This window comes from Schistocerca nitens, chromosome 2 (genome assembly GCF_023898315.1).
Source record: "Schistocerca nitens isolate TAMUIC-IGC-003100 chromosome 2, iqSchNite1.1, whole genome shotgun sequence".
Taxonomy (NCBI): domain Eukaryota; kingdom Metazoa; phylum Arthropoda; class Insecta; order Orthoptera; family Acrididae; genus Schistocerca; species Schistocerca nitens.
The window spans coordinates 303,593,535-303,619,042 of NC_064615.1; the positions used below are offsets into that span (position 1 = coordinate 303,593,535).

Consider the following 25,508-nt stretch of genomic DNA (forward strand, 5'->3'; position numbering starts at 1 on the left):
GTTCGGTAATTTTCACATCTGTCAACACCTGCTTTCTTTGGGATTGGAATTATTATATTCTTCTTGAAGTCTGAGGGTATTTCGCCTGTCTCATACATCTTGCTCACCAGATGGTAGAGTTTTGTCATGACTGGCTCTCCCGAGGCCATCAGTAGTTCCAGTGGAATGTTGTCTACTCCCGGGGCCTTGTTTCGACTCAGGTCTTTCAGTGCTCTGTCAAACTCTTCACGCAGTATCTTATCTCCCATTTCGTCTTCATCTACATCCTCTTCCATTTCCATAATATTGTCCTCAAGTACATCTCCCTTGTATAAACCCTCTATATACTCCTTCCACCTTTCTGCCTTCCCTTCTTTGCTTAGAACTGGGTTTCCATCTGAGCTCTTGATATTCATACATGTGGTTCTCTTCTCTCCAAAGGTCTCTTTAATTTTCCTGTAGGCAGTATCTATCTTACCCCTAGTGAGACAAGCCTCTACATCCTTACATTTGTCCTCTAGCCATCCCTGCTTAGCCATTTTGCACTTCCTGTCGATTTCATTTTTGAGACGTTTGTATTCCTTTTTGCCTGCTTCATTTACTGCATTTTTATATTTTCTTCTTTCATCAATTAAATTCAATATTTCTTCTGTTACCCAAGGATTTCTATTAGCCCTCGTCTTTTTACCTACTTGATCGTCTGCTGCCTTCACCACTTCATCCCTCAGAGCTACCCATTCTTCTTCTACTGTATTTATTTCCCCCATTCCTGTCAATTGTTCCCTTATGCTCTCCCTGAAACTCTCTACAACCTCTGGTTCTTTCAGTTTATCCAGGTCCCATCTCCTTAAATTCCCACCTTTTTGCAGTTTCTTCAGTTTCAATCTGCAGTTCATAACCAATAGATTGTGGTCAGAATCCACATCTGCCCCAGGAAATGTCTTACAATTTAAAACCTGGTTCCTAAATCTCTGTCTTACCATTATATAATCTATCTGAAACCTGTCAGTATCTCCAGGCTTCTTCCATGTATACAGCCTCCTTTCATGATTCTTGAACCAAGTGTTAGCTATGATTAAGTTATGCTCTGTGCAAAATTCTACAAGGCGGCTTCCTCTTTCATTCCTTCCCCCCAATCCATATTCACCTACTATGTTTCCTTCTCTCCCTTTTCCTACTGACGAATTCCAGTCACCCATGACTATTAAATTTTCGTCTCCCTTCACTACCTGAATAATTTCTTTTATCTCGTCATACATTTCATCTATTTCTTCATCATCTGCAGAGCTAGTTGGCATATAAACTTGTACTACTGTAGTAGGCATGGGCTTTGTGTCTATCTTGGCCACAATAATGCGTTCACTATGCTGTTTGTAGTAGCTAACCCGCACTCCTATTTTTTTATTCATTATTAAACCTACTCCTGCATTACCCCTATTTGATTTTGTATTTATAACCCTGTAATCACCTGATCAAAAGTCTTGTTCCTCCTGCCACCGAACTTCACTAATTCCCACTATATCTAACTTTAACCTATCCATTTCCCTTTTCAAATTTTCTAACCTACCTGCCCGATTAAGTGATCTGACATTCCACGCTCCGATCCGTAGAACGCCAGTTTTCTTTCTCCTGATAACGACGTCCTCTTGAGTAGTCCCCGCCCGGAGATCCGAATGGGGGACTATTTTACCTCCGGAATATTTTACCCAAGAGGACGCCATCATCATTTAATCATACAGTAGAGCTGCATGTCCTCGGGAAAAATTACGGCTGTAGTTTCCCCTTGCTTTCAGCCGTTCGCAGTACCAGCACAGCAAGGCCGTTTTGGTTAATGTTACAAGGCCAGATCAGTCAATCATCCAGATTGTTGCCCCTGCAACTACTGAAAAGGCTGCTGCCCCTCTTCAGGAACCACATGTTTGTCTGGCCTCTCAACAGATACCCCTCCGTTGTGGTTGCACCTACGGTACGGCCATCAGTATCGCTGAGGCACGCAAGCCTCCCCACCAACGGCAAGGTCCATGGTTCATGGGGGGAGCCTCTCCTCTATATACGTTCAATATCCCCTGTTAGTCCTATCTGGTATGAGTTCCACACACTTGAGCAGTGTTCTAGGATGAGTCGCATAAGTGATTTGCAAGCAATCTCTTTTGTAGACTGATTGCACTTTGCCAGTATTCTACCAAAAAAGTAAGTCTACCAAATGTTTTACCCATGATTGAACTTATGTGATCATTACATTTAATATCCCTACAAACTGTTACACCCGGGCATTTGTATGAGTTCACTGATTCCAACTGTAACTCATTAATATTATAATCACCTCTCTCCTGAAATAGCCTGAAAACTTGTAGTTGTATAAAATGGAATGGCTTTTTAACTTACTGTGTAAAGCTAATGTCCACAGCCTGCTTGTTCTTCTAATTAAACCAATACACAGCTGTGTTCAAGGACACGCCGCAACTCAAATCTCAGGAAACGCTGACGCCAAGTCCCTGGCACTGGTTGGGAAAGAGTTGCAAGCTATTCACTGAGGAGTCACTCTGCAGTCGTGCCTTCTGCGGGGTGCTGTTTAACAGTACAGGAAGCAATTTGCTGCCAAGCTGTTTCCAGCTCCCATCGTTAACATTACTTTGAGTCGCTCTGCATGCGGGGGCCTAAGTTGTTAGATTTTAATTGCACATACCAAGGGCAGCCATACTGTTTTAGTAGTTACAGTGAAGAAAATCAGTGTACGACCATGAAAATTGGTAGTGGTGTCAGTCCTCTTCTACGTGTTCACTCTTCAATGCCGCACATTTTTCACAATGTAGAGTGGTTTGGGGGAGAGGTTGGTTGTAGAAATCTGTCTTTTTGGCTGTACAGGAAACATTCCACCTTAAAAATCACATAGTCATTGTTCTGGAAATGCCCACCACTCAGTAGCATATGTGACTAGGTCCTCTGTGGAATGAGCGGGGGCATCATTGTAGATCAAAAACATCACTTCAAGCAGCTTTGTGCAACACATTGTCTTACACTCCTGTAACCTCGTTCAGACTTAGTATGCTCCTGTGACTATTTGCCCCACATGAGCACAATCTGTAAATGCCACAGCATGGCAGCCCCAAAAAACACACACACACTGCCTTACCCAATGAAGCTTTCTTCGCCGTTTTCATCGGTGGTGAAGCCACGTTTCCATTGGTTCTTTGTCTTGGGGTCATTGTGATACTTTTCGACACTGTGGTTAGCGCACTGGACTCACATTCAGGACGACGACGATTCAAACTTGCGTCCATCCATCCTATTTAGGTTTTCTGTATTTTCCCTAAATTGCATCAGGCAAATGCCGGGACGGTTCCTTTGAAAGGGCACGGCTGACTTCATACACCATCCTTCCCTAATCCAGCGAGACTGATCACCTCGCTGTTTGGACCCCTCCCCTGAATCAAACAAATAAGCAGCTCAAAAATATACGGACATGAAAAATAAACAAGCATGCTTCATGAAGATAGGACAGGTAGTCAGTTGTGACCTTAATGAAGGAATTGTCCTGGCATTTGTGTGAAATGATTTAGGAAAGTCGTGGAAAACCAAAATAAGGATAGCCGGACATCGTCTTGAATGAATGTGACGTCAGCATCTTAACATCTGCACTGCTGCATTTAGTCGGTACATATCGTACAGTGTTCTTTGATACAAACAAAATTTTGCTCTTCATTGTTGCACATGTCAAGGGCACCAGCTGGTGATTCAGGAATTGTGAACTTGCTGCCATGTCCCATGCACCAACTCTAGACAATTTGGAAAAATATCTCCAGGCGTGCCATCAATAGTGTAGTTGTATTTTCTCCTTTTGTTTGTGCTTATCGACAACTTGGTGCTTCTGCCTTTTGGTGAGTGGTCTCCATTAATTCTAAAGTATTTATGTTCTACAAGATCTTTCCTATAATGTTTGACTATAGAAATAATTAATCCCATTCAGAAACTTGTGAAACATACAGAGGCAGGTGTCCAGCATAGAGAAATAGAGAAACAGTAAATAACTTCAATGATTTAAAAGTTTTGGGATTTGCAACTGAGTTAAATTTTCATGACAACTCTTTAGTTGTCTCTCTCAGGTGCATGTCAACCTTACAGTGAACGGCACATGTTGTGTGTCACTCTAGCTGTTGTTTCCTGCTCCAGAAGAGGACGGACAAGTATGGTGAAGGCCATCTCATTAGTAGACCTGTTGCATTTTCTAAGTGTTCTGCCAATAAATCACAGTCTTTGGTTCACATTCCCCACAACATTATCTATCTGATTATTCCAAGTTATTCAGTTGAATTCACGGCCTTTAGATTTGTATGCTTCATTACATAACTAAAATTTTTTGAACTCACACTTTTCATTACTTAGTCAGTTGCCACTTTTTGCACCATATGGATATCTTGTATAAATAATTTTGGAAATTTTGTTTCTTGTCTTTGCTTCTTCTTGATACTTTAGTCGTATCATGTATCCTTTGTTATACCATACCTAAAATAGTCTACTTTTCATATACTTTTTTGTCCAGTTATCTAATTCCGCAGAGTTGTTTGCCCCCCATCTTTTAATGTTGCTTGTTCTTTCACAAACTAATACTGCAGCTTCAAGAGTGTTGGCTTAATTTTTTTTATATATATATTTTTGTCTTGTTTCTTCTTCTGTCTTGTTTCCAAACTTTTATTGGGCTCACCTGTTGTGCTCTTCAATCGATCCTGGCTATGAGACTCAGGACTGTTAGTCAGTGGTCACTATATAAGGATTTTAGTAGCTAAGAGTACTGTTGTTCTTTATTTTTTGTTTGCTTTTGACCACTGTACTGAGAGCTGACCCTTCAGAAAGTAAGTAGGCATAGTGCTCATGCCACCTGCCTCTTCCTAAAATGACCATTGTCATGATGTAGCAGTAAATGTGATTCATATGATCCGGTGACATATTTCCATTGGTCCACAGTTCAATCTCAGTGATCGCATGCCCACTGCAGTTGTGGTTGACAATGTCGGGTTGACACAGAAATAAGTAGGGGTCACCTGCAACAGAGTCCGCCCCCGGTAGCTGAGTGGTCAGCGCGACCGACTGTCAGTCGTAAGGGCCTGGGTTTGATTCCCGGTTGGGTCGGAGATTTTCTCCGCTCAGGACTGGGTGTTGTATTGTCCTAATCATCATCATTTCATCCCCATCGACGCGCAAGTCGCCGAAGTGGCGTCAAATCGAAAGAATTGCACCAGGCGAGCGGTCCACCCAACAGGAGGCCCTCGTCACACGCCATTATTATTTACCTGCAACAGAACCCTGTGTTCAGCAGTGTGCATTGAACGGCTTGCTGAGAAACATTTGTGCCTGTGCCAGCACTGAACTGTATTAGATCTGCCACAGCTCGTACTGTATCCTGCTTTATGGGGTGGGTAAGCCTCCAGCCTCCACATTCTGTGATGAGGTGGCATTGCCCAATACCTTGTTCCTTTCTAGTGGTTCACCAGCCATCAACCACTTTCTATAGTTACTCACAACAGTAGCATGAGAATAGCTGACCAGCTTTGCTGTTTCTGATTGTAAAATGCTTGTTCCCATGCAGCAGATCTTAACAAACTGATGTTTGTCAAATGGGCTAATGTAACATTGAAAATATCAATTGTTGATACTATAATGCATACTGAATAATGCTATAGTGTATAGTGAATGATACTATAATGTAATTATAGTGTCAATGACGTTTGTCAAAGTCACTCATTTGAAGCCCATATTGCTTCTAGAATGATTCCTTGTAGCTGTCTGCTGCCCTTGTATAGTTTCCTTATCATGTCATGTGACTACTATGCCAGAAGGTATTATTCGATGGGCTTTATGTTTTGGTCCATCAGTGCATATTTTGTACAGGTATGGACCAGTTCATTACTTTCTTAAATTATAGTGGACAATCGGACGAGCATAATGTCTAGTTACTAGTTACTGGTTTCTGAGATAACCTTTCTTGTAAAGAGGCCAAACAATATATATTTTAAGTTGTATAGAAAATTACCCAGAATTAATTATCCATGAAGCACGAGACTAAGAATGACAGTATAGAGCCCCAACTTTTTAGTGTCTTCCTGGAAATACGTGGGTTTGGTTAATCATCTTAGAAATTAGTTCATTTGTAAACATGTGTCTTTTCGATTGATGTTGCGGAATGGGACATACAGTATTTTTATGTAACAATGCTGTCAGTCAAAACTGAAAAAATAGAGAAGTATTACAATCCTGAAATTATATTCTTCTTGAAAACTTCAGTATTTTCTGCATTGCTTTGTCTGTAAAACATGGATGCACACCAGCCTGTTCCTTGTTCACATTCCAGCACTACACAGCCATCATTCCACCATCACATCCAGTCTTTTTATTTCTTTCCTTTCCGCTCCTCCCCCTCCCGCTCCTTCATCGCCCACCCCTGCCCTCCGTCTAACCTGCAGCACTTCACTATCCGCCACCCCCACCGTCCTCCTTACTCCCACCCAGTCACCACTCCCATCATGCACTGGTGCTGCTGCACGCAGTGTAGTTTCAATTGCCCGAGACTGCAGTCGTGTGTGCGAGTTGCTTGTGTGTGTGTGTGTGTGTGTGTGTGTGTGTGTGCGTGTGTGTGTGTGTGTGTGTGTGTTTTGTCTATTGTTGACAAAGGCTTTAATGACCAAAAGTTTTAATTGTGAGAGTCTCTTTGTTGTGCCTCTCTGTGGCTCAGCATCTCCGCTATATGGTGAGTGGCAACTTTCCTTTTCGTAATATTGTTACAGTCCATCCTGGATTTTCCATTGCAAAAGGATGCAAATAAAGCAGATATGTGCTTTCAAATGTTGGTGGGTAAATAACTAACTAAAGGTTGCATGTAGGATTTCACAAGGAGCAATTTTATTGTATTATAGCTGGGCATTGGATTTTATCACAGCTTGGAAGCAGATTATCTGGCCACTGTACAGACAGTTGAGATTTTAATTCTGGATATCCCTTGTTTTTCAGGATTTAATAGTATTTGAGGAAGGTAAAAATCGAGATGATGTTGCAGAAGATGAGGGAGTCAGCACTCCAGCAGTTGCAGTTCTGCCTCCCCTGGATTCCATTTCGAGGCTAGCAGTGCTGACTCAGAGCATTGCTGCATACGCATCGGGGCTGGAGAGACAGCATCTTCAAAGACTTGTCACTAAAATAACATCAGATGTTACGAGATGGCTGAGTCACATATTCAGGTATTTATACATACGTTTTATATGTGACATACTGTTACTCACCCTTCTAATGAATTTTGCGGTTCAAATAAATTTGTCTAATTAATTTTTACACACAAGCAGGAACAAAACTTTTATGTAGCCTAAACCACCCATAAAAGTGAGCCCACATCATCAAAGGAAAATTATTTTTATAGCTAATATAAATGAAATAGCGCTTTGAAAAGAGTCAAAAAATAGCGACAAAGTGAGTTGATGCAGTGGTAAACACTCTGCACTTTAATTTGGGTGGACAGTGGTTCATATCGCTAGCTGAGCAGTTGGTTACAGGGTTTCTGTTTGTTCCTTATGACCAAGAAGTGTTCCTTTGTGGAGAAAATGGCAGATTTCTTTCCCAGTCTGAGCGTTTGCTCTGCCTCGAACGAGCTTGTTGTCAGCAGCATGTTAAACCTAAATCTTGTTTCTTGGCAAAACAGTGATGTGTGGATCTATGTGAGCCAATTCCACAAGACTTTTGGGATAAAAGATATATGTGGGTTACATGGACATATCTGTAGCTATTTGGTTATGAGAAAGTGAGAGAAGCTATAGGTTACTAAAGACAGTTTTAATCTATGTCAAGCATCTTCTAATGCAAAATCATCAATTTGTTGCACATTGTGACAATATGATTCCACAGAAATAAGTAAGCATGTGACACAGAATGTTAGTGCAGTTGTAAATGAAGAAATGTAATTCATTTCCCTCCTCTGTTAAATTAAATTTAATTGATGTGTACAAGACAGAACTGGATAATGACAGTAAAATAAGCTTTAAAATGTAACCATTTAATCTTGTATGAAATACTTATTTTTAATTTTTAATAACTCATAGTATGTCTGTCACAAGTGACAGTATCTTTAGTTGTGACAGTTATTATCTGCTAATGCACCAAGCAGTTGAAAACTGGTTAGCAGCAAAATAAGAATTGTTGCATGAACCTCAGTAAAGACTAGGAAACATGCGGATGTGATTTGCAGTACTACGGAAGTTGTCTGCACCGTTTTTCAAAGTTCACAATGTGCAATCACTCAGCTATATAACAAACCTCTATTTTACAAAAAAATGGCTCTGAGCACTATGGGACTCAACTGCTGAGGTCATTAGTCCCCTAGAACTTAGAACTAGTTAAACCTAACTAACCTAAGGACATCACAAACATCCATGCCTGAGGCAGGATTCGAACCTGCGACCGTAGCGGTCTTGCGGTTCCAGACTGCAGCGCCTTTAACCGCACGGCCACTTCGGCCGGCTCTATTTTACAAGAAGTTTGTTTTACAGTTTGACCAAGTGGGCTTGTCCATTTAAAAGGTAAGAAAATGTATGTCAGATTGTAAACCTTAAGTTGGTTTGCTACATAAGTGATTGCTTGTGCATCGTTAAATTAAGTTAAACAGTGGAAAATCCAGGATGGAATAATGACAGTATTATGAAAAGGATAGTTGCTTCTCACCATTTGTTGATTCAATGTGACTAAGGAAGCATAATATTGTGTTGAACACTGGTATTACCATCAGGGGGTAGATTGAAACTACAAATTTGATTCATGTATCATATTCAGACTTAACAATTATACGTCACAGATTTATATGTCATCTTCAAAAGGCTATGTCTTTGCACTCACTGAAAGTCGGACACTGTTCATATGAAAGTTTTATGTTGAAATTGTCTGTTTAGCTGCCTCCTGAAATAATGAAATATTTGTCATTCATCCTGCAACACCCTGTATTTAGGAGTGTATGTAGAGCACTGCACTGTAGTTAACCTTTATAGATCCTGCCACGTAGAATGATATTTTTTCTTCTGCTTATTTCGCCAGCTAAATTACAGCATTTTTAATTACAGCATGTTCGGTCAGCAGTCTTTAAACTCTGATGACAGTATCATCTTCGTTTATTGTATTGAGTTGTGGTTATGGGCCACTTCTCTGATAAACATTTTATACTCCATTTCTCAGAAGAAAAATGAAGAATATTAAGAAATTATCTTCAGGAGACATCTCTTTATTGGACAATACAGTGTTCTGTCAAAATTATTGTGCTGCTTTGTTAAATTTCATACAAAAAGTTTCTCTTATTTGAATTGAAATTGCAATTACATTTCTGCCAGTAGGTGACTGTAAAAGTATTTAGCTTCCGTATTTACTTTCGACTATAGTGAGCTTGGGACGGCACAGTTCCTTCCATCCTTTTTACTAGCACCTACCTGTGAACTAGTCACAGCAGATCGCCGGTAGGAAAGCCGAGCGGAAATTTACCGTACTGGGACTCGCAGCAGGCTGAATATGACATAACTACTCTAAAAATTGGGAAAAGGTCTTAATTTTGAATGAAAGGTGGAAATACTGGCAAAACTTCGGTATGTTCTGAAGTTGAGAATTACACATCCACTGCCAAGCCCATGCTAATCCTAACACAGCCATGCACAAATCCTTTCATTCACGTTAGCAAGTTTATGGTAACTTATTTCGCGAAATCTGAACAGCTACTAAACACGGACTTTTCTTAAATGAAAATGCTCGCTACTCTATTACGTTTATCGGTGTCTAATGCACTCAAGCTTTCACTCACCAATCTGCTGAATATATGATGTGGGTTTACTGTCTTTTCTCATACACAAAATTACTTAAAAAATGTGTACTTCCTAAAAGAAACACACCGGTATAAATATACCTTTAACTTAAAACACATTCAAAACATGTAGCACAAATAAAACCTGCAAACTATAACTTCCTTCGGAACTCCTACTACACATGACCGTATCACCTAGGCTCCGACTACTTAAGACTCACGTTAGCATTCTATATCTCCGAGAGAAAAGACGCACCAAGAATACTATGTTCTCATTGGTCAGTTTTCTTTAAGGCCAATAGAAAAACATCATTCTCCCTCGTTAGTCCATGCTTTTCATGACTAACCAATCAACAAATAACACACTTTCGACCTGTACTTTTCCCGAAATAAATATTTAACATTTTGATATTTGTATTATACTTTACGTTATTAACTATCTTTATTTGCACTTGAAGTAGCTTTCCTTTTACCATAAACTTACTTAACATATTATGATACAAAATTCTCCGTCATCTGCATTCACACTGTTTCAAAACTTCCTCTTACTACAGCATTCATGAGTAGAACAATGATTTACATATTTACTTTAGATCACATTCACGCATCATTCACACTACTATAAGCATATACAGAACTGTACAAACATTAATAAACAAAAAAGCCTTCAAGAAAAAAACCGAACAATTCACAAAAACATTCCCTTGACCTGTTTCTTGAATGTCTCTGTCCGCTACGGTACTCCGGTGGATGAAAATTAGAGCTACATACTCTACTGAACCCGCTTCAGACCATATGTCACTGTGCACGCACAGGTCATTCTCCCAATACACAGGCTCTAGATAGGAGCGATATAAGACGTCATGCCTCAAGCATTATTCTTGGATTGCTTCTTTAAACTGAATGTCATAATAATATTGATGTAGCCTCATCCTTGAAGTATCAAAAGATAAAAAGAATTGTTTATCCTTGCAGGTTTCTCGACAGTGCTTCATTTTTCCATGATGATCCCATGGACGGTGTTGTACGGCTGACTCGTATGATGCTGCATTATAAGTATCCGAAATACCTTGAGGATGGCTACGAAGCCCTCTCGTCACACCCTCCTGTTATTTATAGTAGTGTTGCTTCACCTCTAGGAGTTGTTCAACATATCTGCCGTCAGGTAAACCTTTTGTATTTTATGTGGAAGCACTTAATCGTCATAATACAACTAAATAGAAGAATAAGTTATACCTAGTTTTGTTGTCATATTTTTGCTGTCACTAGATAGCTTGGCTTCCTTGCAGGATGGAAGTAAAAAAAAAAAAAAAAAACAGAGAGAGAGAGAGAGAGAGAAGAAAGAAAAGTAAAAGAAGTGTGTAATTCAGATGTTCAGTTACTGTACAGTGCAGACAATTTTGTATTTGTATGTGGTGGATGAGGCACTTAACTGTTGTGGATAGTATAGCTGGATCATTTGGTCCACACTAGATTTTATTTTGAAGGGATTTCATGGATTTGGTATTAGATAATTTATTGTAGACTGCTGCCAGGCTATATATCCTCCCAAAAGTTACTGTGTTTGAAATCTCTTATGATATTTCTGTCGTGTCTCTTACTTTTTTATCTTCTTAAATATAAAAGTTAGTGGTGGTGTTGTACGTAATGAAACTTTTTTTTTTTAATTTCATGTGGAGTGTGATGTTAAGTTGAAGAAAAAATTGCAATGTTTCATTAAATCTGTGGTGTAAGATTCATTTATCACAAACCAATTTTCCAAATTTAATGCATTCATATGAGGAGTTGAAATGAAAAACGTAAATACCATTTTTCTGAGAAACATGTAGTCTGTGTTTCTGCATTCTCAGTACTCTGTTGCACATTCCTAGACTTATTCCAAGTGTCAAATCAGAGAGAAAATGTTTTAGACATTCATTACTAGAAGGTATATGGTCTGTGTGTCAAGCAGTGCTTCGCTCAGGAGTTCAGTCAGTTAAAGTTATGAACCCATTCCATGTAATTCCAGTGCATACAACTGACTTCTTTGATTTTAAAGGTACTGCTGAAACATTGTTGTCAATGCAAGTATGTAAAATCTCCAAATTCAGTATGATCAAAGTGTTTTATACTCATCCATCTCAAGCATTGTTATGCTTTTACATGCATTATTATACGGTTGTTTACTTCCTGTCTAGTGCAACTAAAAACAAGTTCTTATATACACTGTAATTGCTCAATCGCTTGCATTTACGAGACGGGACAGAAAACTGTATCGTCTGCTGTGTGTATAGAGGCTGCTGTTACAACATCGCTATTACAGTATAGCCAACCTAACTAGACAAAAAGCGAACTGTCAAGTGCAATGTTTCGCCGGCGGGGGTATAGCTATTTACAATTCTAATTCTGAAACAGAAGAATGGAAAACTGTCAGTTTACTTAAGAGGAAAGACCATGGCAGACACAGGCTATGCCATACTTCTTTCCATGCCATGTTTATTAGCTGCAAAACAGGAAGAACTGTTGAGTTTCCGTTTGTTTAACAGCATGAGAGTTTACCGTAAACTTTGCAACATCTGATCACAATAATGGAGTTGTATAAGAAACAAGTCAATACTGAGGGATGTTTTTTTGTGAATTTAATATTGTTATGCTGCAGAAATGTGAAAGAAATGAGAAATGTTTTTTGTTGACTACAGTTCTGCTAGTTTAAATATTATTGCTTTACTCCTCTACTTGTATTATCACAAGTAAAACATAGTGCCTGTGTATTAATGGCACTTGGAACTGTTAGGATTAGGACTTGAAATTACTGCAACGACACGTGTTTAACGAACAACTTTATTCATAAAGGACCGCACACTGAACAAGGAACACACACAGACAGAGAACACACACTGCTAGGACAGCTGTGTACATAACAACATCTGTGGACACCAACGATATTATGTGGCGGTAAAATTTGAATCTCGACATGCCCCCTCAATTTTTACACACAGGTATAAATCGGTGAACCTGAGTCCTTAAGCTTGTGGTTCTAGGTTCGCAGTCAGAGCCCAACACACATCTCGTGCTTCGGTGCAGGAAGGGCCTTCGTCAGCACATCTGCTACCATGTCTTCTGTTGACTGATATTCCAGTTTCAGTAGATAATCTTGCAGGGCCTGGCGAATGAAGTGGTACTTTATGTGAATATGTTTTGTCTTTGAGTGGAAAACTGGATTATTTGCCAATTTTCCAGCTGACTGGTTGTCATTGAACAGTACAATGTTTGACAGCTCCGCTAAACCAAGCTCCTTCGTGAAGGTTGATAGGTGAATCGCCTCCTTTGCTGCTTCGGAGATACTCATATACTCAGCCTCAGTTGATGAGAGAGTGACGGTCCTCTGCTTGCGCGAACACCATGAGATTGCTGACTTGCACGAGATGAAGTTGTAACCAGTATACGACTTCCTGTCAGCATCAGAATTTCCCCCGTCTGCATCTGCAAAACCAAATATTCCCTCTTTACCCTTGACGTAGGTTAGTTTCTTGTCAATTATTCCCTTGAGGTATGTAAGGCTTCGTTTAGCTGCCTGCCAGTGAACAAGATTATGGCTGTTGTTGTATTGGCTTAGCTTATTGACTGCATGGCATATATCAGGTCGAATGCCAATGGCGATGTACATCAACGCTCCGAGCAGTTCCCTGAAGGGATACTAAGTCCCATCCGCTGTACTTGCAGTTGCAACATCCAGTTTGATCCTGGTCACCAACAGGGTTCTTACGGGCATGCAGTCATCCATTTGGAATCAGTGTAAAACTTCTCTGATGTAGCCACTTTGACACAGCGTGAGTTCGTCAACAGACTGATTTACGTCAATGCCCAGGTCGCATTTCACAGGACCAAGATCCTTGATGTCGAATCTGGCAGATAACTTGTTCTTGATCTGCATTGTCCTTTCCGGGTCTGATGACGCAATTATGATGTCGTCAACATAAGTGAGCAGGAAGACTTGAGAATTTCCCCACACTGTCCACATATACACAAGGATCTGCACTAGTGGGCTGCAATCCGATTGACATCAATGTGGCGTTTAATTTGGCATGCCACTCTCTGCCAGCTCGGCGCAATCCGTAGATGGCTTTTGTAAGCTTGCACACTTTGTCACCAGATTTTAACTTCTGGAGCATATCATCTGACTTTTTGGCTATGTGATGGTCCTCCTCTACATCTATCATCTTCTGTAAGAACTTGGCTACCGAGTCCGGCTGTTTCATGAAGATTTTAGTATCAATTTCACCGTTGAGGAATGCAGTGGTGATATCCAGCTGTGAGACATGCAAGTTAAACTTCATTGCCAGAGCCATGAGGAGTCTGAATGATTCTTGCAACTGGAGAGAATGTTTCCACAAAGTCAACTCCGGGTCTTTGGTTGAATCCTCATGCAACTATTCTGGCCTTTCTTCTTAGCAAGGATCCATCACTACCGTATTTGTTTCTTAAGACAGTTCTGCAGTCAATTATTTTTCTGAAACTTCCTGGCAGATTAAAACTGTGTGCCTGACCGAGACTCGAACTCGGGACCTTTGCCTACCATCTGAGCTACCGAAGCACGACTCACGCCCGGTACTCACAGCTTTACTTCTGCCAGTATCTCGTCTCCTACCTTTCAAACTTTACAGAAGCTCTCCTGCGAACCTTGCAGAACTAGCACTCCTGAAAGAACGGATACAGCGGAGACATGGCTTAGCCACAGCCTGGGGATGTTTCCAGAATGAGATTTTCACTCTGCAGCGGAGTGTGCGCTGATATGAAACTTCCTGGCAGATTAAAACTGTGTGCCCGACCGAGACTCGAACTCGGGAGACGAGATACTGGCAGAAGTAAAGCTGTGAGTACCGGACGTGAGTCGTGCTTCGGTAGCTCAGATGGTAGAGCACTTGCCCGTGAAAGGCAAAGGTCCCGAGTTCGGGTCTCGGTTGGGCACACAGTTTTAATCTGCCAGGAAGTTTCATATCAGCGCACACTCCGCTGCGGAGTGAAAATCTCATTCTGGAATTATTTTTCTGTTTGCTGGTCTGTCCACAATGTCCCAGGTTTCATTCTTGACTAGCGACTTGACTTCATCATATATAGCGCGAAACCATTCTTGACTGTCTGGACCATTCAATGCATCCTCAATGCTGATTTCTGTTGCACTAGCAGCAAAGTTGATGTGATGACTTGAAACATCTGGTGCAAGCTGTGGAGCAGGTGTGACACTTGAGGAATTGCTGTCCTCGCTACATGACAGGTTATCACTTGAAATGATATCGTGTGGTAGCGAGGTGTCTTCTTCTTCTTCTTCTTCTTCTTCTTCTTCTTCAAAACCGTAAAGTGGTTCTTCATCAGAGAGTGATTCTGACTCACAGCTTCTGTTGTCACTCAAGTCTCCTGGCGAAACCTCCATGCAGATGATTCTTCTTTGGCAATGTTGTTGTTCATCTGCAGAGAGGTCTACATAGGTTTGCTTCGGTTCAAAACTGTTATGATCAAGGAACCTGACATCTTGTGATGTGTGTATCTTGTGGTCTTTTGGCACCCACACACGATAGGTACTTGAACAGTCTGAGTAGCCTACGAAGATTCCTTGGTTGCCTCTCGGATCAAACTTCCCCTTGTTTGGCGATTTGTCCAGGATGATGGCACTTTCATTGAATACACGAAGATGTGACAGGTCTGGTGTCTTTTCCATCCACTTTTCATATGGAGGTCCACCTGAAAGTCCTTTGGTTAGTCAGTGATTTTGGATGTGGTTGTCTGTGTTAATAGCTTCGGCCCAAAGTGATGGTGGCTGTCCAGACTCCAGCATCATGCAGCGAGCCACTTCAACCATGGATCGGTTCTTTTGTTCAGCAACACCATTCTGTTGTGGTGTATAAGGAACTGTTCAACGTCGCTGTATTCCTGCTCCTCGGAAGATGGAGTCCATCCTTTCATTGCAGTATTCCTTGCCGTTATCTGACTGGAAAGATTTGATTTTACATCCAGTCTGATTTTCAGCAAAGTTCTTGAATTCAACAAATCTGTCCACAACTTCCCCTTTGTGTCGAAGAAAGTAGACTTGTCACCATCTGCAGTGGTCATCTATGAAGGTTACAAAATATCTTGCACCACCTAGAGATTTTTCTCTCATTGGCCCACAGACATCTGAATGTACTAACTCCAGAAGGTCACTTATATTTTCTTCCCGCCTGGTGAAGGGGGTGGATGTGATCTTTCCTTCAAGACATAAGCACTTGGTGAAGTCTGCATCACTGAATTTCAAGCCTGTCATATACTCATCCTGGAGCATTCTAATCATATCTCCAGAGTTCAAGTGTCCTAATCGAGCATGCCAGATTTGCGTGTCACATTTCATAATTTTTGTCTCGGCAGCTGTACATGCCTTTGGGCTTTTTTCATGCAAGTAAAACAGGTTACCAACTCTTGCAATCACCTTAACTTTATCGTTAGTGTCCCTTATAACTGCGCGATTTTTCTCAAAGGTAATAATGTGATTGCTGTCCACAACCTTCATGACTGAGGTTAGATTGGTTCCGAGTTTTGGCACATGCAAAGTGTTTTTCAGCGTAATGGAGTTTGTATCACTGGCTGAGATTTTGATGCGTACGTCACCTTTAGCTGTCACTTGCGTAGCACTGTTGTCTGCAAGCGTTAAACTTTCTTGCCCTTTGGTTATGCTTGTAAACACTTTAGGGTCGTTACACATGGGTGATGTGCAACCACTGTCTATACACCACAAAACGTTTGGTTCACAAGACTTCGGAGCATGTTCATTAATGGAAAAACAGCAATGAGCTTCATCAACTTTATTTGCAGCTTGCGCAATTAGCTACCTTTTGAAGAAACACTCTTCTTCTTTGTGGCCTTTCTTGTTGCAAAAACTGCACCTGAATGATGATTTTTCCCGCCTTTGCTTCTGTTTTGATTTTTGTTCCAATTTGGCACAGTCACTTAAGGCAGCCTTTGATTTGTTTACGAAATGTTTAGGCCTGACTGGTTTGACAAACATTGCAGCACTCGCATTTTCACTGTCTTTCTGAACTCTCACGTTAGGTGGCTGCTAGGGAGTCTGGCAAAGTGCAGAGACTGGCCTGCTTTCACAAACAGATGGAATTAGCAGGATATCCACTCTTGCGATGGATATGTTTTCTTCCAAGATTTTCACTTTTAATGTCTTGACATCAGCTAGGTTACCACGAGATTCGATTGCACACCTAAAATTATCGTAACTATCTGGCAAACTGTAGAGCTACATTATCGACAATAAATCATCATTTACATTAGCGTCCATTGCTTGTAATTTGTCCACTGCATCGAAGAATTCATTAAGATGCTGTGTTACATCGTCACTAGGTTGCATCTTGTGAAGAGTAAGATGTTTCAGTAGCGTTGCTTTGTGAGCAGGTCCTTTGATGCATAAATTGATTCAAGTTTGAGCCATACCTTACGTGATGTGCTGCAGTTCTTCACTTGCTTCAGTTCCGTGGGGCTGGTGGATAGAATGAGGTCTGCCTTCGCCTTCCTGTCTGCAGTTAACCTCGCTTTGTACGCTGCTAGTGCAGCGGCGAGTGTCTTCGATTTGAATTCTCCATGTGTCGTAGTTATCGCGTAATAACGTTTCCACTCGAACTCCGTGTGCAGCAGCCATGTGCACTATATTTTTCGCGTTAACGGACTCAGTTTATTCCCACACTTCAGCTTACGAATTTCCATTTTCGTATAAACAAAAGCTTTTACCGATCGTGTGAAACCTGGGACCATAACCTGTTAGGATTAGGACTTGAAATTACGGCAACGACACGTGTTTAATGAATAACTTTATTCATAAAGGACCGTACACTGAACAAGGAACACGCACAGACGGAGAACACACACTGCTAGGACAACTGTATACATAACAACATCTTTGGACACCAATGATATTATGTGGCAGTAAAATTTGCATCTCATCAGGAACAAAACCCTTCTTATTAGCACTGAGAACCAGTTAGTTTCCTGATATGGCACTTAGAACATTCTTGATAAATTATTTTTTTTATAATTTTTCCATTTTTTGCAGTCATAACGTAGGCAGGATAATTATGTGGTGTCAGTACCTTCTCATTGTGTGCATACAAATAAGTTTTGTTCAAAAAGAGATATATTGGTTCTGATTCTCCTGACAAATGTGAGATTTGCAATTTAGAATGTTTTCCACTTCCACTCTTCAGATGTTCATAAAAAACCATTTTCCTCCATAGAACTGAAGTAGTAACTGAATTCACTGTCACAAAATTTCTAATTGGGCGTCAGATGAGAGATAAATATCTGGATTTTTAGAATTTTATCATTTCTTACAAATCCTTCTTGCATTTTAAACAATAATAATCAGCCATCATTGGTTGGATTTAAAATATTCTTCTTTTAAGTACTACAATTCTGTTCAGTTTTGCCTGTGTAGAAATTTTCTTGTGAGTGTACTACTGTATAATGCATGAAACAGATATGCTGTGGTTACAGTCTAAACATTCAGTCAGTCATACATAACTAAAATTTTGAGAGTTAGCCAGACAATAAAATTAAATCATAATTCCATGTGTTTCCAGAATAATAGGGAAGTGACATATCATGTACGAATAAGTGTTTACTTTACTACATACAGCAACATCACACAACTATCGATCCAACTGAAGGGCAGTTTGTGTCATTAAAAAGACCTCATAAGACTGTGACAGGTGCATTGGTAGTGTGTGCACTTGATGGGGTGTCTTTTTGTCAGTTGTTAGTTCCACTCTCGTTTGCTTACCTGTCTAAAGATGAGGTTGGGTCAGGAAGGAAGAACACCAAACAGTCTGAATTTTATTGCAAAAAGAAAAACAGTAAAACAACAGTGCTTACAACCAGTGTCACAGAGCCACGTGAGCTATATGTAAAAGACAGCATGCCAGAAAACACCTGGTGTGGTCACATTGATATGCAGTCATGCACTTGTAGACTACAATTTGAATACAGAAATGCATATAGCAGTCATTACAAAAGATACATCCAGTGACAAATGTGGTAGACGTTTAATACAAAACTGAAAGCTGTTGTTTGCAAAAGACTGTAGGTGCCTTTCATTACTTCATATCCGAACATTCACATCCTCTATACGGGCATACCATTAATTACATCAGACTCAACCATTTTATTGAAACAAATTACAAAAATCAATGTACATTTATTGCATCATACTGTAGTCATATAATGTGATTTTCTTTTTTAAAAAAAGGTGCATAAAATGGGTAAACAATTAAAAATGAAAATATGTAACAGCTAAGGTATATTGGAATATAAATTGCATAGAAAGAACACACACATCCTCTATAAGGGTTGGGGGGAAATATTGGTCCAGTAATTCATGTTGCTCTAATTGCACATGACACTCATGTTTCCAAAACACGCAGAGGGGCTTGACATAACTGATGAGGATTTTCAGAACTCCAGTGTTGATTATTCTGCGAGTTCATGTACCCCCATAACCACAGACATTCTTCTTCATCAGTTAAAAAAATATTAAATTTGTATACAGTTGTCTGAGCTGATGCTGATGACACGACACTCCTTTCTATATGGCAGAATGATTTTATTTTCTCTGGCTTCCTTCCAAGGCTGCTCCTAATGCATCTAGTTAAGCTAAAACCGATACGCCTCCATTCAGTCCCAGAAATGGGGCAAAGAGTATGCTGCCTCTCCATAATCAGTCCCAGTGAATTGCCAGACACATTTGTGTCGTACATGGAAACCCCCATGTACAAATGAGCAGCTAATAAGACTTGCATAGAAACAATAACCACAAAAAGATTGATTTATTCTTTTTAGTGTGGCCCACTTTTAGGGCTAAATGATAAATTGAGACAGTAGTCATATTCGATTTAACATAAAAATGAGATTGTTTGAACCGTGCAAACATATGCACTAATTGGAAAATTATAAAATTAGAGGAAAGATAAACAATGCTTCATTGCTCACCTGTGATATAGGAAACAGAGCAGGGTTGCCACAAGTTCTGGAAATCAGGGAATATCAGGGAATTTCAAATGTATCAGGAAAATTTGGGGGGAAAAAACTGGAAAAATCTTGTTTTTGTCTTGGTAGATGTAAAGGTTTGTTTACTGAGAAGTCATGTATCATCACTGGCTTGGCGAAGCTTAGTACGTGCGTCACTTCCCGACTCTCTCATTCTTACTGCTTCTCCCCTTTCTACCATTCCCTTCAGCTTCTAGTCAGTGATGCCACCACTTTTTGCCGCTAGCCTAGCAGCTGCCGACGAGAGGCAGGGAGGCATGAGGAGTGGTTTGTTTGGATATGATTCTCAGAGACTGTTGACACAGTGGCCAGAGATGGCAGTCATGTGCACAAGTTGTGTTTGAGTGAGTGTATGAAAATGTGTGAGCTCTCATTTTCTGACAAAGCCTATGACCAAAAATTTCGTTATGAGAATGTTATTGTAATTTCTATTTGCCTGTCTGCGGCTCGACGATCATCTTTACAGTGAGTTGCTACCTATTCTGATTCGTATTGATTCTCTGAGTATTCACGCAACTTACCTGTTGCATGGATTGATCACAATGGTCTCATTCATCAACATGGTATCTGTTACATGTTAATAGCTGGCCACACGAGTGGATTTCCATCACAGGACAAAGCCGTAGGTCATTGCTGTGGCTATCTCTAACAGATCAGGCTTGCCGATCTGAAACCATTTGGTTCCCACTAATGTGCAGACCCTGCCCATCAGATCTAGTCTCACCAATCTGCCTGCAGTCCAGGTCTGTCTTGTGTGTGGCATAATGCAGCGGATTTTTGTGGTTTATCCATGGACCCACCCCATGAACCATGGACCTTGCCATTGGTGGGGAGGCTTGCGTGCCTCAGCGATACAGATAGCCGTACCATAGGTGCAACCACAACGGAGGGGTATCTGCTGAGAGGCCAGACAAACATGTGGTTCCTGAAGAGGGGCAGCAGCCTTTTCAGTAGTTGCAGGGGCAACAGTCTGGATGATTGACTGATCTGGCCTTGTAACACTAACCAAAACAGCCTTGCTGTGCAGGTACTGCGAACGGTTGAAAGCAAGGGGAAACTACAGCCGTAATTTTTCCTGAGGGCATGCATCTTTACTGTATGATTAAATGATGATGGTGTCCTCTTGGGTAAAATATTCCGGAGGTAAAATAGTCCCCCATTCAGATCTCCGGGCGGGGACTACTCAAGAGGACGTCATTATCGGGAGAAAGAAAACTGGCGTTCTACGGATCAGAGCGTGGAATGTCAGACCCCTTTATCGGGCAGGTAGGTTAGAAAATTTAAAAAGGGAAATGGATAAGTTATAGTCAGTTATAGTAATTAGTGAAGTTTCCTGGCAGGAGGAACAAGACTTTTGGTCAGGTGAATACAGGGTTATAAATACAAAATCAAATAGGGGTAATGCAGGAATAGGTTTAATCATGAATAAAAAATAGGAGTGCGTGTAAGCTACTACAAACAGCATAGTGAACTCATTATTGTGGCCAAGATAGACACAAAGCCCATGCCTACTACAGTAGTACAAGTTTATATGCCAACTAGCTCTGCAGATGATGAAGAAATTGATGAAATGTATGAGATAAAAGAAATTATTCAGATAGTGAAGGGAGATGAAAATTTAATAGTCATGGGTGACTGGAATTCGGTAGTAGGAAATGGGAGAGAAGGAAACGTAGTAGGTGAATATGGATTGGGGGTAAGAAATGAGAGAGGAAGCCGCCTGGTAGAATTTTGCACAGAGCATAACTTAAACATAGCTAACACTTGGTTCAAAAATCATAAAAGTAGGTTGTATACATGGAAGAAACCTGGAGATACTGATAGGTTTCAGATAGATTATATAATGGTAAGACAGAGATTTAGGAACCAGATTTTAAATTGTAAGACATTTCCAGGGGCAGATGTGGACTCTGACCACAATCTATTGGTTATGAACTGTAGATTAAAACTGAAGAAACTGCAAAAAGGTGGGAATTTAAGGAGATGGGACCTGGAAAATTGAAAGAATCAGAGGTTGTACAGAGTTTCAGGGAGAGAATAAGAGAACAATTGACAGGAATGGTGGAAATAAATATGGCAGAAGAAGAATGGGTAGCTTTCAGGGATGAAGTAGTGAAGGCAGCTGAGGATCAAGTAGGTAAAAATACGAGGGCTAGCAGAAATCCTTGGGTAAAAAAAGAAATATTGAATTTAATTGATGAAAGGAGAAAATATAAAAATGCAGTAAATGAAGCAGGCAAAAAGGAATACAAACATCTCAAAAATGAGATCGACAGGAAGTGCAAAATGGCTAAGCAGGGATGACTAGAGGATAAATGTAAGGATATAGAAGCTTATCTCACTAGGGGTAAGATAGATACTGCCTACAGGAAAATTAGAGAGACCTTTGGAGAAAAGAGAACCACTTGTAACCCAGTTCTAAGCAAAGAAGGGAAAGCAGAAAGGTGGAAGGAGTATATAGAGGGTCTATACAAGAGCGATCTACAGGGTGATTCAAAAAGAATACCACAACTTTAAAAATGTGTATTTAATGAAAGAAACATAATATAACCTTCTGTTATACATCATTACAAAGAGTATTTAAAAAGGTTTTTTCACTCAAAAACAGGTTCAGAGATGTTCAATATGGCCCCCCCCAGACACACGAGCAATATCAACCCGATACTCCAACTCATTCCACACTCTCTGTAGCATATCAGGAGTAACAGTTTGGATAGCTGCTGTTACTTCTCGTTTCAAATCATCAATGGTGGCTGGGAGAGGTGGCCGAAACACCATATCCTTAACATACCCCCATAAGAAAAAATCGCAGGGGGTAAGATCAGGGCTTCTTGGAGGCCAGTGATGAAGTGCTCTATCACGGGCTGCCTGGCGGCCGATCCATCGCCTCGGGTAGTTGACGTTCAGGTAGTTATGGACAGGTAAGTGCCAATGTGGTGGCGCTCCATCCTGCTGAAATATGAATTGTTGTGCTTCTTGTTCAAGCTGAGGGAACAGCCAATTCTCTAACATCTCCAGATACTGTAGTCCAGTTACAGTAGCACCCTCGAAGAAAAAGGGACCAAAAACTTTATTGGCTGAAATGGCACAGAAAACGTTCACCTTAGGCGAGTCACGTTCATACTGAGTTGTTTCCCGCGTATTCTCAGTGCCCCATATACAGACATTGTGACGGTTGACTTTCCCGTTAGTGTGGAAAGTTGCTTCATCACTAAACACAATCTTTGAAACGAAAGATTCATCTGTTTCCATTTGAGCAAGGATAAAATCACAGAAATCGATTCTTTTAATCTTATCAGCTGCAGACAGTGCTTGAACCAATTTCAGACGATAAGGTTTCATAACTAACCTTTTTCGTTGGACTCTCCATACAGTTGATTGTGGAATTTGCAGCTCTCTGCTAGCTCTGCGAGTCGATTTTCCTGGGCTGCGAACAAATGCTTGCTGGATGCGTGCTACATTTTCATCACTCGTTCTCGGCCGTCCAGAACTTTTCCCTTTGCACAAACACCCATTCTCTGTAAACTGTTTATACCAACATTTAATACACCACCTATCAGGAGGTTTAACACCATACTTCGTTCGAAATACACGCTGAACAACTGTCGTCGATTCACTTCTGCCGTACTCAATAACACAAAAAGCTTTCTGTTGAGCGGTCGCCATCTTAGCATCAACTGACGCTGACGCCTAGTCAACAGCGCCTCAAGCGAACAAATGTACAACTAAATGAAACTTTATAGCTCCCTTAATTCGCCGACAGATAGTGCTTAGCTCTGCCTTTTGTCGTTGCAGAGTTTTAAATTCCTAAAGTTGTGGTATTCTTTTTGAATCACCCTGTACTTGAGGACAATATTATGGAAATGGAAGAGGATGTAGATGAAGGGTGAAATGGGAGACATGATACTGTGTGAAGAGTTTGACAGAGCACTGAAATACCTAAGCCGAAACAAGGCCGCAAGAATAGACAACATTCGATTAGAACTACTGATATCCTTGGGAGAGCCAGCCCTGACAAAACTCTACCACCTGGTGAGCAAGATGTATAAGACAGGCGAAATACCCTCAGACTTCAAGAAGAATATAATAATTCCAATCCCAAAGAAAGCAGGTGTTGACAGATGTGAAAATTACTGAACTATCAGTTTAATAAGCCAGGGCTGCAAAATACTAAAACGAATTCTTTACAGACGAATGGAAAAACTGGTAGAAGCCGATCTCGGGGAAGAACAGTTTGGATTCCGTAAAAATGTTGGAACACGTGAGGCAATACTGACCCTACAACTTATCTTAGAAAATAGATTAATGAAAGGCAAACCTATGTTTCTAGCATTTGTAGACTTAGAGAAAGCTTTTGACAGTGTTGACTGGAATACTCTCTTTCAAATTCTGAAGGTGGCAGGAGTAAAATACATGGAGCGAAAGGCTATTAACAATTTTTATGGAAACCATATAGCAGTTATAAGAGTCGAGGGGCATGAAAAGAAAGCAATGGTTGAGAAGGGAGTAAGACAGGGTTGTAGCCTCTCCCCGATGTTATTCAATCTGTATATTGAGCAAGCAGTGAAGGAAACAAAGGGAAAATTTCGAGTAGGTATTAAAATCCATGGAGAAGAAATAAAAACTTTGAGGTTCGCCAATGACATTATAATTTTGTCACAGACAGCAACAGACTTGGAAGAGCAGTTGAACGGAATGGACAGTGTCTTGAAAGGAGGATATCAAATGAACATCAACAAAAGCAAAACGAGGATAGTGGAATTTAGTCGAATTAAATCGGGCAATGATGAGGGTATTAGATTAGGAAATGAGACACTTAAAGTAGTGAGTTAGTTTTGCTATCTGGGGAGCAAAATAACTGATGATGGTCGAAGTAGAGAGGATATAAAATGTAGACTGGCAATGGCAAGGAAAGCGTTACTGAAGAAGAGAAATTTGTTAACATTGAGTATAGATTTAAGTGTCAGGAAGCCGTTTCTGAAAGTATTTGTATGGAATGTAGCCATGTATGGAAGTGAAACGTGGACGATAAATAGTTTGGACAAGAAGAGAATAGAAGCTTTCGAAATGTGGTGCTACAGAAGAATGCTGAAGATTAGATGGGTAGATCACATAACTAATGTGGAGGTATTGAATAGAATTGGGGAGAAGAGGAGTTTGTGGCACAACTTGACTAGAAGAAGGGATCGGTTGGTAGGACATGTTCTGAGGTATCAAGGGATCACCAATTTAGTATTGGAGGGCAGCGTGGAGGATAAAACTCGTAGAGGGAGACAAAGAGATGAATACACCAAGCAGATTCAGAAGGATGTATTTTGCAGTAGATACTGGGAGATGAAGCAGCTTCCACAGGTTAGAGTAGCAGGGAGAGCTGCATCAAACCAGTCACAGGACTGAAGACCACACAACAACATCCATGGACCCAGGACTGTGGTGCTCCAGGGCAGGCCAGAGACCACGGGCAATGGTTTTCAAGTATTGTAACTGTCTCACTGCAAGTATATTGTACAGTGTGGTGTTTTATAGATATTCTGTTTATTCTAGTACATTTTGGCACTTCAAAAGTAGTTTATATATTAGAAAGTATGGATGATGAGAAGAAGAAAATTGTGCCAGTCCCTGGGAGTTTTTATGCTATGTACTCATGTATTTCTTGAAA

At 40.5% G+C, this 25,508-nt stretch overlaps 1 protein-coding gene across 1 annotated transcript in view; it reads left to right on the forward strand.

Moving 5' to 3' along the window:
* LOC126236066 (pyridoxal-dependent decarboxylase domain-containing protein 1) overlaps positions 1-25,508 on the forward strand; it is an 84,153-nt gene that overhangs the window by 2,993 nt on the left and 55,652 nt on the right. Inside the window, exons 3-4 of the mRNA XM_049945117.1 lie at positions 6,982-7,208; positions 10,772-10,961. Coding sequence (XP_049801074.1) covers positions 6,982-7,208; positions 10,772-10,961 — 417 coding nt within the window. The remainder of the gene's footprint in view (positions 1-6,981; positions 7,209-10,771; positions 10,962-25,508) is intronic.